The sequence below is a fragment of the Esox lucius genome, chromosome 2 (assembly GCF_011004845.1).
Source record: "Esox lucius isolate fEsoLuc1 chromosome 2, fEsoLuc1.pri, whole genome shotgun sequence".
Taxonomy (NCBI): domain Eukaryota; kingdom Metazoa; phylum Chordata; class Actinopteri; order Esociformes; family Esocidae; genus Esox; species Esox lucius.
In genome coordinates this window covers 12,165,422-12,179,318 of record NC_047570.1, presented here as the reverse complement: position 1 = coordinate 12,179,318, position 13,897 = coordinate 12,165,422, and the positions used below count along the sequence as shown (strand labels likewise).

Here is a 13,897-nt window from a genome sequence, read left to right as displayed (position 1 = left end):
TGGGGGGAAAAAAGTTAAAATTTGCCAGTTATTTGGTAAGACCATTTCTTAAATAAATGTTGATTTTTCATGACGATTCCTAACCGTTGATCTCACCGTTAGTCAGTCACCCTGACAACCTTCCCACATGACTACACGCCCAAGAAACATGCAGGAGTGATCACAACTGACCCCTTCTACCCCGGTCACAATTACACGTGCAATAAAAGGTGACTGTTTGTTACTAATTAACATACAAATTGCGGTAAAAACCATTTCAACTACAGAGCTTTGAAAATGCAGATTTGAACTCTGTAGCTGGGATCCGGACAGCAGTTTTCCGATCCCATGCATGCCCTTTGTAGCCTGTGATAGCCGCATTTCAAACACTGGATGAAACCCTGCTTACTAAGAACTTGAACAACCGAGAGAAAGGGCCACAAAAAAAAGACAGAATGAAACATTCAAAAGTGAGGAGGAGCCATTGAAGCAAGGCAGGCAGGGTCTCTCTCTCTCTCTCTCTATTCAGACAGAACCAAGCTGGGCCGCACAGAGGACACGTCAAAGCCGTCCTCTTCCAGTGGCTGACAGACAGAGGCTGAGGAGCTGGGCGCCCAGGCCAGCCAGCTACCTCAGGACATTCCCAGTGCCACGTATGGCCAATACATCACCCAGTGCTCAGCACATCCAATCAAAACACCAACTGTTGTCTACAGCTTTACATCCCCCTCCCTCCGATCCCTCCCAGCTCACAGCTGCCCACATTAGCAGAGCTGCAGCCTCCCCCACACTCTCTGTCAGCCCCGTAACTGCTCTCTCTCCCCCTCTGAGATAGCTACACAAACAACTGATGTTAGTCGTCTCAGGGCTTCTTGTACACAAAGCGCCGGACTTTATGGAGGAAATAGGCTATGCAATAGTACAACGTCATCCATCTGTAAACCAGGAAGCAGAAGACTATCATTGAGCCTCTCTCTTTCGTGAAAAAGGGTTGAAAAAAATTTGTATTAGTATCTGAAAAATATAAAATTGCGCACACTCACTTAAAAGCAAAACCAACATGTTCCACTTCAAGTGTGTCCTTATCAAAAGATCAAAAGCAAAACTGTTAAAAGTGAGGTTTTGAAAATGCAGCACACCAGGAGAGGGGAGAACCTTTTCCTTTGAAGTATAGCAGCGTAAGTGGGAAAAACATCATCAGAAGTGCTGCAGTGGAAGAAGTCGTTGCAACCTGTGCCCAGGAGAGAAGGATTCAGACAGAAGGACCTTCAAAAACCCCAAACGAGGCTCCCTGTCTCTGGGGCAGAGCAGAGAGAATGGGGCACAGCCATTTTGTTCTTTTTCATTTGTGGGTAGGGAGGGGAACAGATTTCAAAAGGGGTTTAAATGGCATTTGACTGTCCAGAGAGATTGTGCTAGCTGAGACAAGGCTATAAAAGATTTACACTGAAAGGAAAAAAAGGGAACACAAGCGAAGCAGGAGTAGATGTCCTTGTTTACAGACCGACCTACACTCACCAATGGGGGAGGGGAGCGCTTGTCAGGAAGAAACCAGAATGTGTGAGGGGTTTAAGTGGTATTCTGTCTGTCCCATACACAGGATGGAGACGTCTTTTTGATTGCAATGAGAAAAAGTAGGTTACCTCAACAACATGCACGCTATTGCTGCCTGTCAGTCGCTGTCCTATTACAATATGCACAGAATGTTGCATCAACAAAATGCAAAAGGCTAATGCCGGCCCCATTCTGTGCACATGGAAGCTACTGGAACACTACTGTCCACTTTAGAAAACTGACAATAGCCTGACACTGTCCTACAGCACTGATGGAGCCAGCTACATGAACGGGTTTCTCATCAGCTCATAACATAACAAAACTTTCCTTCCCACACTCAAACATGTGGCCTGGAACCACAGCAAACAAAAAACGAGAAAGCATTGTGATTCAAGACCCCAGGATTCGAACAGCATAGGTCAACCTCGTGACTCACATTCCCGTGTAAACACAGGCATGGGTAGAAACACGGTTACCTTCGGGTGCAAACAGTTTCAGCCCTGCATGCCACAACAAACGCGGCGACAATGGAGCTACTGCACACTGACCTCAGAGCCAACACGCGGAGGGAGGATGCGGCGGGGCTAACCACAGACGGTCGCCACTGATGTCCTGCTGTTGCCTTTCCGGCACAGAGCGGCAACACAGACACAGGCGACGGTTGCGTGGCGGAGGACCAACAGTACAGTGAATGTGACGTGCAGACGCCTTGCCACTCCAGGCACTCCTCAACAAGACATAATGTGCCAAACAGAGCATGGCAGGCCAATCCAGACTGCAAGACAGGGAGTGTGAAGGACATGCGTTGTTCCCCACTGTGCCTTAAATGTCTGCCCTTCATTACCTGGCAGGGCTGAGGGCGTCACCTTACACACCATTCAGACAGGGGAGGGACCAGGTCAAACCACAGCGTTTCCACAACCCCAAATAGGCTTAAGGAGGGGACAACAGGATCCAGTCTCTGAACATGTGTCATCCGGTGTGCAACTCTCTCTGAGGCAGCTAAAGAGAAGGCACACCGGATGACATAGAATGGCAGCCTGGAACAGGAAATGGTTCTGAGAAGTCCCAGCTCCAAACACAGCCCCTGACCTCACTGACCCAAGCAGGACTCAATTTCCTCTCTCAAGCGAACATACTGCAATAGGACACTGCGGTCAAAAGCTCAATCTAAGCCATAAAGACCATCAAAAACTCACTCTAAATCCCAAAATAATAAGAGGGTATAGCAAAGAGAAACATGGATTATTTTATGGTGTACCAGGCTAAATACTCAGGCTATCTTACTTAATGAAGTCAGTTTATTCCATTTCTCCAGCATAGAGCGCAGAAGACTACTTACTAGGTCAGTCAAACAGTAAAACGGGATCATTTTATTTTAATATCGCAATTGAAAGAACATTTTAGATTTTCTTGAACTTGGCCTGTATTTTTTTTCAATTTAAAATGCAGAGAATTGAATTGTAGTTAGAATACCGCAATTTCTCATTTATTAACCACGGCTTATAGAAAAATTTTGAAAACATTTTCAACCACCGCGTTTAATACATGGGTGCAGCTAATACCCAGGTTTACATTTTTAAAGCCATTACCAGCTGCAAACTTTTTCACAGACAATTGCTTGACGACGTAGAGGTGTCAGAAACTCATGTAGCAAATATTATACACTTGGCATTACAGGGTTTTAAAAACATATCATATTCCTCAACAAATTAATTTTGGTAGCGCACTATGACAGATGTTTAATGTTAATGTACAATGTGTGTATGAGTCAATTCTCCGGACAAATGTGGTTTATATATAAGTTTGATTAATACTGGGATTTGTACACACACAAAGCTATAAAATGTATGGTGCGGTATATACACGGTTCGGATTATAAACCGGGAATTACGATATGAAAATATCAGAAACCCTACCCCAATGTCACAGCCCAACTCCCCTATCGTTCTTTATTTGAAAATCTGTGCACACACACTTAAAACTTCAGGCATACAAAATTAGTATTCTCCCCATTTCTAATGGACAGGTCTACTACAGGGGGGAAATGAACTTGGTCGCCAACATTTTATGAATGAGAGCTCATTCAAGTATGTCAAAAGCGACAGTGCTTTTTTGTTTGTTTGAGTACCTTTACTAATTAGTTACATTCTTTTCTCTATTCGCATTTAGCCTAGGCGCCTAGTGTACAAGATAAAGTACTACACTAGATTTTGTCAACATTACTGAGAAAACAAGGAATAATAAACAACTCTAAGGGCAGGGGGGACAGAAAAAATCTGTTATAGTCACAGACCTAAAAGAAAATCTGTTAGATTACTTCGTAATTTGACAGAACAATATGAGCTCACAAGCTGCAAATTATCTAGCTACTTCTGTACAAATGGCGTCACCCAACGCAGATAAGCCAATGCCAGACATTTACTCTGTAAGAAGCGCAAATTAGAGTTAGATGAAAACCAATGAATTTGAAAAAAACTAACATGAAACTTTGGTACTAACAAGAGCTATGGTTTCAGATACAATATGTAGGCCTACTCAGGGACTCACCATCCAGCATTCTGAACACTGCAGTCCTCGAGTAAGAACAGGGAACTAGCATTAATGTAGCCATAGCCAATGCTAGGCAAGAGTGACAGCTAAGGCATATTCATTGTAGACAATACCACTGAGAACATACAACAGCAAAGCATTAACGTCATTGTTTCTGTATGTATATAAATATTGCCGAAGTCAAATACAATTCTATACAAGCACAATTTCAATTGCCAACTTTGTCAGTCAAGTTTTTCTATGGTCAGTGATATTACGACTGTGGACTCAGCACATCTTCACAAATGAACTAAATATATTGACCTCCATATGATGTACAGTACGTCTTCAATTTGGGCACCAGACGTGTCCATTTAGGGGTATACAAGCAATTACTTTCTCTTATGTAAAGAAACGCCTTGGGAAATGTTTGTTACAACTATTTCTGGTGAATATTCCCTCAAAACTGTAAATGTTAAATGGTCAACTGATTCAAAAAAACAACGTCCCTTCTTGAAACCAGACTAAGGGAAGACATTTTGTAGTTATAGGCCTACATAAAACCACGCAGTTAAAGCATCTTCAGCAAAAACTGCAAACATTATTAAATAACAGAGCATTTCTGTTTATTTTGAGAATGTGCGTGAGACTTCCTAAATATGGTGTTTTAGGAGGAGCAAATATCCGTAACTGCAACATCAAATATTGCTACTAAATGGAAAGTGTTGTTTTGTAATGAACATTAGGAAAACGCACGCCCAATCAGAGCATTCAGTCACTCTTTAAACACCACAATAAAGACAGACGGCGCAAGGTACATAACAGCAGCTGCCACTGAGTCACACGATCTGAGCCCACACTTGCTGTGTTACGCTTACTAAAGTGCCGCTTAAAATGGGTCCAGGCAATCAACAGCACCAAAACAGAAGTGCGATTTAAAAACTTTGAGACAAGTAATATTTACAGAAAGAGGGAAGTAGTTGTAATTTTCTATTAAATAAGAAACTACGAAATTGGGAGTACCAACCACATATTGACCATGGTGGTGGTAGGGGATTACATGCATTGCTGCGTCTGCAGTGAATTTCAATGTGAACGCCCCAACAGGCTGAAGAGTATCTCTGTAAGAAAATACAGCCAGCAGCTCCACTGCAGTGCTTACCACAGCACGGATACTGCACCAAAACCTTACCCACATTCTCTACATAATCCTGGTTGTTTGTTACAAGCACTGCCCATCTTATTTTCATACTCTCTGGCAAAAAAATAGAAACCTCTACTATTGTGATTTGGTTGACTTAATATATTCATACTATTCCACAGCCACTGGAATGATAGAACCTGTCAACCAATGATGGATAAACATAAAGAAAACTACACAAATGTATTACGTTGATATAAACCATAATAATGCCTTCTGTCAATAAATTGTTAATTAAATCCAATGTTTGAACCTAATTTCAATCCTGTATCCATGAGTCGATTATGAACACAAACAAATGGCCAAATCGAGGTAAAAAAAAAAAACTTTAGATGGCACGTAGCTATTTCTCACCACTGCATTACACATCAATAGCACCAAATAATTCACTCCTGCCTCTCTCTGTATCTTTTCCATCCAAGAAATAAGCAGATGACTTCTGTGAAATAACGTCATCACAGTAAATGATACATTACCACCATTATTGAGTCTATGCTGTAATTCCTTTCACCAAAATCGAATTGTCGCCTGGTGGTGTGAAGGCTATTGCATGTGTGGCATTAATGGCATTGTAACTTAAATATATGTGGGAGTGTGCTTCCAGTTTGTTTTGCAAATAAATATCTGGTTATAACCTTAACTTGGTTTGAAGGCAAACATATTACTCGAAAGTTAACTTTACCTAACGCAGGTTACCAAACCATGTAACCAAGAGTCAGTGGGGCATTTTACTAGCTAAACGAGTACGCAGTTAAAGAATGCTTGGGGGGGGGGGGGGGGTAGCCTCTCATAACACAGTTTGACTCGAGCATGAAGCCATGTTATCGAGCTAACGTTAGCTAAACAGCTTTGGCTAAAGGTATAGTTCAGCTAGCATATCCAACGTTAGCTGGTTGCCAAGTAATGTTATTGCGTCTTACCTGGTTTCAGTTCAGCAAAATCTGAGTTACATCGACAAGTTTATCCCTGATATTCCTGTCCGATGCTTGTTTTTCCCATTTGAGGCCCTCCGGCTCAGCAGTCTGCCGTCAGTAGACATCCGAGAAATACTGCAAACATCTGAGTTGGTAATCAGACCACTGGATGCTAACGTTAGCGAGCTAGGCTAGCTCGTCTCCTAGGCTAGTGCTAGCTATCTAACGTTAGCTAATTCCTGTACCCAAACAAGCGACAGAGAAAGCTTAAAATGTTTTCGAACACGTCTCTGCAGACCTAATAGCTATTTTCTCACCATGGCTTGAAATGAAGCGTTATTTACCCACTAAACAAAACTGGAGCCTTGAGAGGTAAACTTAAAGTCGCTAAAAACGATATTTTGTTTCGGCTTAATCTTCTTTAACAACCCCTTGCAAACCGTTTCCAGGCGGCCTTTGACTTCAATGTGGGACTGAAGTAAAGAGAAAGAGGCAAAAATGAAACACTGATTGTGATTGGCTCTACAATGTGGGAGGGCACTAATAGTGCGCCGAAGAAACTGGCGCCATTATGGATCAAGTCAATGTGCTGAAGTCTGCACTGACAAAATAATATGAAGGCGCGAACATGGTTGACCGAGTACTTCAGTTTCCATGATTGGGAACCCATCTCCATTATACAGTTGGGAGAGCAAGCAAAGGAAATGGAGTACGGAGGCTGGGTGCACTTGATTTGCGTCGCCTAGTACGATTGCGTATATTATGTTCTGTCGTATTAGTAGTAGAATTGTTGTTTTTATTCGATTGTACAAACATATAATTGAAGACTCAAATCCCATGATAGGTGTACATATGATGTCAGTAGAACCCAATTACAAATACAAGTGAATAGCACCCGGGCCTTAACTTAATGTCCACATTGCTGTTACAACGTCTCGGTTTATCTGAGTGCAATAGACACACATCCTTTTCCTACATTCGATGAGTACATTATAAATATCATGACATATTTTTTGATGTTGAACATTTCAGTAAGTCAGAACGGTATTGGTTATAGGGTAACGCATATCAATTGCACCCAAGGCAGAGCAGACCGTGTGATCAACATGACATGCACGGAGATGTAAGAAGAACTTTCATTGGTTAAGTTGTAAAGAAAAAATTTTGAATCTGGATTCTCATTGGCTTATTTAATCATTGTTTTTGCCTCTCAATGAAGAGTTTGTGTTTTGGTCAACTAAATTATAAATTGGACACATCGTATTACATGATTTTATGAATTGTATTAGGTCAATAAAACGTATGTTGTTATATTTTACAGTCACAATGTAATGCGCACACACACAAAAAAAACATTATTTTGCTGATAAATGTTATTTTCAAAATAAGAACACAGCGTTTCTCGATGCCATAGCTACCTCTGGTGGCTACCTTAGTAACTACAAAATAGGACTAGCCATATACATGACGCATTTTCATTTAGCACGAACGAAATGCAGATACAGGCAAATCCAATTATGTACCAGCCCACAATGTCAATAGCAAGCTGTTTTTTGTATTTCTTGCACAAATAGCAAATATCTTATTCCTATAAATCATCATAAAATTGTTTGCTGTGAAAGTTCTGCGCAGAGAGAGCGTTCGTGAAGCAACACTGTGACGCCATTGGACAAGGGTTAAAGGCCATTCAGTACTGATTTCCATTATTAACAGTTATTATATATAACACCCAGTTAAATATTTTTAGTAAATGAATGGTGTTTTCTGTCTCAATGTTAACATTTAACTAAATAGAAGAGGAATATGCGATGGTGCTCTTTGATAGAATCGAAGCTCTTGGGGTTAAAGTTCGGGGTTCAGCAAAGATATTCTAACTGCGTCAGGATACGTTACGGTGTAGTCGCTTCTCGTGGTTATTTTCGTCAGTAAATTAAAAGGAATTGGACCCTTTTAATTTACTGACTTTGCAGGAATGATAGCAGTCATTATTTATTAAACCAGAATAATGGGCATATTTACATTTTTGAGCGTATCAGGTTATCTGTGGACGAAGCAGTAAAAACCGAGGACGGTTCAGTGTAGAAGTGTTATGTCTTTATGGGAGTTTACCGTCTTTACATTACTTAACACGTTAACAACAGCTAGCTATCAATAGCCCGGGTTTGATTAAACACAGAGTTAATCACTGCGGTGGCCTATTGTCATTTAATTGCTGAGGGTTGCTAGCTGACTGGCTAGTAATGGAAAACTTTATAGTTTTATTAGCTAGCCACCTCTAACGATAGTTGTCTATACCTGTGCCTACGTTAGCTAACGTTCGCTAGTTAGTCTAGCTGTCAGGAACATGGCTCTGGCAGCTCTGCGATGTTCCAGTTATTATAGAAATTATAAGTCTATCATCTTAACCGTGTCAGGGCGCCATAACTTTACATTTGTCAACAAGCGTCCAAACAACGAAGGTACCAAACGGCATCTATCGACATGTATGAACTGTATACAGGTATCAGGTTCACTTCGTTTATTTTCGACTCAACCACATCATTATTGTTATGATCTCAACCCTGGACTTATTCAGGTTAGTTGCATTTCTGTGTACATCGGTAATTCATGCCATTGCTCTTTATGTAGAGTTAGTTTAGAGGTATTCAACTCTTGCCCTAAGGTTCGAAGCATGTTTGATTTCTGTTAAATACCTGACTTACACCCACTTGGAGTCCCCGGTCAATAAATCAGACCCCGATTGTTGGACAATGGTCAACAAAATGCAGTGGAACTGGCAGTAATGTCTAGAGTTTAATTGGATGTGGTTAGTCTAAAAGTGTTGTTACTACTTACTTTTCCAGCACCTTTTGCATATACCCATGAGTTCCAGATTGACAGCAACGCATAAGCAACTGATCAAGAACAACTTGTTTAAAAACCCAATTGGCCTGTGGAATATTTTAGGTAAGGAGCCATCCCAACCCATGTTATTTTAAGATTTTTCAGTGTCTGATTACACTGACTAGTAACCTTTCATTGCAGCGTCCACTGATTATTTTAGTACATCTCAGTCTAAACAAGATAAAAACAGTGATGGACCTAAGGGCAAAACTCCAGAGGAAAATGAAGGTAAATGAAACAAAGATGAACACATCTGGATTCAAGCATCAGTACTTAATGCCAGCTAACTTGTACCACAATTAAACAGGTGAGTTGTTACCTACTACCCCCCCCTTCCCCTTTTAGAGGATAAGAAGCGTCGTGAGCAGGAGGATCAGCTGTACAGGGACCGTCTGCGCACTCTCGTCATTATCGCCGTCATTATGAGTGTGCTCAACTCCATCAGTACCAGCGGGGGAAACATCTCCTGGAATGACTTTGTCAATGAGATGCTGGCCAAGGGCGAGGTGTCTCGAGTACAGGTGGTCCACGAAAGTGACATAGTGGAGATCTACCTCCACCCTGGAGCAGTCATCTTTGGGAGACCGGTATGTTCCCCGTCCCTGTGATAGTCTGGACACTGATGAAGGCCTCCGTAGACCAGAAGGGTAGACCGCAAAGTAGGATCAAGGAGCCAGACACCTAACTTTAATTCGGTTGAAATAACTGTTTAGTCGATCAAACATTGAAGTTATGTTTTTTAATTAGCCATGAAATCAATTATTCATTCTGGTTAATTATAAATGTTAGTTTGCTGTGGTGTACTCCTCGACGGGTCTGTATTGGAAACTAGCCTAATTTGTTTATTATATATTTTTTTTGAATGTAATGATATAGTCAATAGACCTAGGCATGCATCTGTTTTCGGAATGCTGAAAAGGTTGTTGTATTTCAGGCACTGTGAAAGAAGCTATCCAGGAAAAAATCGGGGGAAAAATCATAGCTGACCCACAGCCTTTTCACCAGACAATCAAGTTGATTAAATTTGGTCATCCCTAACATGTTACGCCCCTAACTGTGCTGTGCTTTTCATCTTTTTCTGAGCACAGATATCTAGATGAGGTTCAGTAATGAATGCCTCTGAACGTCTTCCTATGTCTGCCTGTACAGAGGCTGGCTTTAATGTACCGTATGCAGGTGGCCAACATTGACAAATTTGAGGAAAAGCTGAGGGCTGCAGAGGAGGAGCTGAACATTGACGCCAAGGACCGCATACCGGTCTCCTACAAGCGCTCTAGCTTCTTTGGAAAGTAAGTACCGGACTTCATCCAACAGATCCACCTGTGATGCGATCACGCAACAATGACTAGAGTCCATGCCGTGGCATTGGAATTGGTCCTATGCGTACTACTCTGTGATTCCATGGCATTGGTAGTCTTGCTTCTCTCACTCCTTCACAGTGCACTGTATGCCCTTGGAATGGCTGCCGTTTTGGTGGCAATCCTCTGGTATTTTTTCCGCCTGGCTGGCATGGGAGGACGGGACGGAGGCTTTGGGGCTTTTGTAAGTAGGGTCTGTTTATCCCTTGCTGTTGATCCATCACCCCCCACCTTCCCCTTAAATTCTTACATGTTGTGCTCCACAGAACCAGCTGAAAATGGCCAAGTTCACAATAGTGGATGGCAAGTCGGGGAAGGGTGTGAGTTTCAAAGATGTGGCAGGCATGCATGAGGCCAAGATGGAGGTGAAGGAGTTTGTTGACTATTTGAAGGTAAGGGGACAAATGTCAGCACGATTAGTTGTGAGGATGTTTGCCAATGTTTTTTTTACTGACCAGTATTTTACTGACCCCCTGACATATCTTGGCAGTGCCCAGACAGGTACCTCAACCTTGGGGCTAAAGTCCCAAAAGGTTCCCTGCTGCTGGGTCCCCCTGGTTGCGGAAAGACTCTGCTGGCCAAGGCTGTGGCGACAGAGGCCCAGGTTCCCTTCCTGGCCATGGCTGGCTCTGAGTTTGTGGAAGTCATTGGGGGTAAGAGTTCAACTGCTCCCGATCACATAATTTCAGTAATCAGTTGTATCTCTAAGTCGGCCGAAGCAGAATGCCAGGTGGAGAACACGAGTCAAAGCAGTCGTAGAGGATGTTATGTCTGTGTGTGCAGGCCTCGGTGCTGCCAGGGTCAGGAGTCTGTTCAAAGAGGCCCGTGCCCGAGCCCCCTGCATCGTCTACATAGATGAGATCGATGCTGTGGGAAAGAAACGCTCGAATAACATGTCTGGCTTCTCCAACACCGAGGAGGAGCAGACACTCAACCAGTTACTGGTGGAGATGGATGGTGAGGTGGAGGTCTTGGTCTTAAAATGAGGTGGAGGTCTTTGATTTTAAAATAACATGCGTATCAAATGCCTTATTTGTTTTTTCAATATAATTGTTATTTGCCTTTGTGTACTGTTGACTGTCAATCTGCCAATAGGGATGGGCACTACTGACCATGTAATTGTCCTGGCCTCCACAAACCGGGCGGACATCTTGGACAATGCTCTCATGAGACCCGGCCGACTGGACCGGCACATATTCATAGACCTTCCCACTCTGCAGGTAAAGTACCGTGTCCAGAAAAGGCTAGTCCAGAAGGCGTCCTGTTGATTTAATTGAGCCCCACCTTTTTTTTTGTTGTTCCAGGAGAGGAAAGAGATCTTTGAGCAGCACCTGAAGATCCTGAAGCTCACCCACCCAGCCAGCAGCTACTCCCTGCGTCTGGCAGAACTCACCCCAGGCTTCAGTGGTATGCGCCGGGCTGAACGGACTTGCACCGTCCCTTGTGCACCCACATACAGACTCAACCTTGTTCACGTGTTCTCATATGCTAACTCTCAAAAGAATCTCCCATTTTCCGGAAGCCCCTGAGGTGCTGACGCGACTGTGCTCGACTCACAGGCGCAGACATTGCCAACATCTGTAATGAGGCGGCGCTGCACGCTGCCAGAGAGGGGTACAAGTCCATCGACACCTTCAACTTCGAGTACGCCGTTGAGAGAGTTATCGCAGGTACGAGGCCGTGACCACGTCTGGGACCATCCGCTGTCGTGGCGCGCGCCCTCTGGCGCTGTTGTGGTACAGAGAGAGGGGTTCGGTGCGTATTAAATGTCTACCTTCTGTTTTGTGGGTACAGGGAGTGTGAAGAAGAGTAAGATCCTGTCCAAAGAGGAGCAGAGGATCGTGGCGTTCCATGAGTCAGGCCACGCCCTGGTGGGATGGCTGTTGGAGCATACAGAGGCTCTGATGAAGGCAAGACTGCCCCCCTCTGTAACTGTCTGGACATTAGCGCTCAGTGCAAAAATTATGGATGAATCAACAGGACCAATGGCCGTATATAGTACTGTACTGATATACTGACTGGTTGGATTTAATTGTTTTCTTCTAGGTGTCCATTGCCCCCAGGACCAACGCTGCCCTGGGCTTTGCCCAGATCCTGCCCAGAGACCAGTACCTGTTCTCCAAAGAACAGCTGTTTGAGAGGATGTGTATGGCTTTAGGAGGAAGGGCGTCCGAGGCCATCACCTTCAACAAGGTCACTACAGGTGGGGCTTCGGACCATTAATCACAGCACACATAAACCCACCCTTCACCGTTCAGTCTGAGACGTGTCCGTCCCCGGCGCCAGGTGCCCAGGACGACCTGCGGAAGGTGACTCGCGTGGCCTACTCCATGGTGAAGCAGTTTGGCATGTCCTCCAGCATCGGTCAGGTGTCCTTCCCGGAGGGCGAGGAACAGGGCGCGGTGGGACGCCGGCCCTTCAGCCAGGGCCTCCAGCAGCAGATGGACCATGTGAGCCGGCGCCGGCGCCACTGTCTAGTGGACTCTCCTGTTGTATCATTTCTTGGCTGTCAAGCCGTTCACTGCAGATAATGAATTAGGGCTTGTGATTTGGTTCTTGCAGGAAGCGAAGCTGTTGATAGCGCGTGCCTATAGACAAACAGAGAAATTGCTCCTGGATAACAGAGACAAGCTGATAATGGTAATTGTTTTATTTTACGTTGGCCCGGCCTACATGTGACCTGTACTCCTACACTGGAATGCGTTGTTGGACATTGCGACTTTCACACGTGTCTTTCTGCGTGTGCTTTCAGTTGGCCAACGCTCTGCTGGAGCGGGAGGTGGTGAACTATGAGGACATCGAGGCCCTGCTGGGACCCCCTCCCCACGGGCCCAAAAAGATGATCGCCCCTCAGAGCTGGATCGAGGCAGAGAAAGACAAGCAGGACACGGGGGAGGAAGATGAGCCACGCCCGCCTCCTCGTAGAAAGAACCCTGACGAAGATCTGAACATGCAGCATGTATGACCCGGTTGACAGCACTCTGTTGGAATCAGCACACACACACACATGCAGTCCTCCCCTGCAGGAAGACCAGGGACCTGTTTATCCTGTTAATTCACTAAGGAGTCACTTGATGCTGTATCTATCTATTACTATTAGGACAATGGTTGAAAGTGGTGTCGTCTGAGAACCATAAACACTGGGGTGTTTTAGGAGCTGCGGTTGTCATTCAGGTCCTTAGCGGAAACGTTTGCTTGGCTTTTTTAGTGTGGAGAGCGTTTGAACTGTTGTCTATGAGTAAGTTCCACTTCTAATGACACTTCTGGTCTTGGACACCATTGGGACACAGAAATAAACATTGGATTTGGCAATTGCATACAGTAGCGTAAGTTGTGTATCAAGGAAGATGGTCAGTTGCTACACTGAATATGCAGCTCAATATATTATCCTAAATTAATTTGCGATGTTATGTATTGCTCCAACATTTATGATACTTTGGGGTGTTTAAATAAAGCTATATTTGAACTTGAAGAAG

General features: G+C 43.8%; 2 protein-coding genes across 6 annotated transcripts in view; one reads left to right on the top strand and one right to left on the bottom strand.

The window, feature by feature from the left end:
* ankrd11 (ankyrin repeat domain 11) overlaps positions 1 to 6,635 on the bottom strand; it is a 117,000-nt gene extending 110,365 nt beyond the window's left edge. For all 4 annotated transcript variants that reach the window (XM_010881554.4, XM_010881545.4, XM_010881562.4 and 1 more), the window contains exon 1: positions 6,187 to 6,635. The gene's annotated coding sequence lies outside the window, so the exon portion shown is untranslated. The remainder of the gene's footprint in view (positions 1 to 6,186) is intronic.
* A 1,409-nt stretch (positions 6,636 to 8,044) lies between these two features.
* spg7 (SPG7 matrix AAA peptidase subunit, paraplegin) lies at positions 8,045 to 13,890 on the top strand. 2 transcript variants are annotated; one of them, XM_010881525.5, is made up of 17 exons: positions 8,045 to 8,755; positions 9,024 to 9,126; positions 9,205 to 9,291; positions 9,409 to 9,650; positions 10,213 to 10,352; positions 10,503 to 10,605; positions 10,688 to 10,813; positions 10,912 to 11,074; positions 11,205 to 11,378; positions 11,517 to 11,641; positions 11,726 to 11,828; positions 11,981 to 12,091; positions 12,216 to 12,331; positions 12,468 to 12,624; positions 12,708 to 12,871; positions 12,984 to 13,061; positions 13,174 to 13,890. In XM_010881525.5, the coding sequence occupies exons 1-17, from the start codon at positions 8,525 to 8,527 to the stop codon at positions 13,384 to 13,386; spliced, it is 2,436 nt and encodes an 811-aa protein (XP_010879827.2). In that variant the 5' UTR covers positions 8,045 to 8,524; the 3' UTR covers positions 13,387 to 13,890. The 2 variants fall into 2 exon arrangements, with proteins under 2 accessions (XP_010879827.2, XP_010879835.1); XM_010881533.4 differs by having other exon boundaries at positions 8,046 to 8,755; positions 9,371 to 9,650.
* Positions 13,891 to 13,897: the final 7 nt, after the last annotated feature.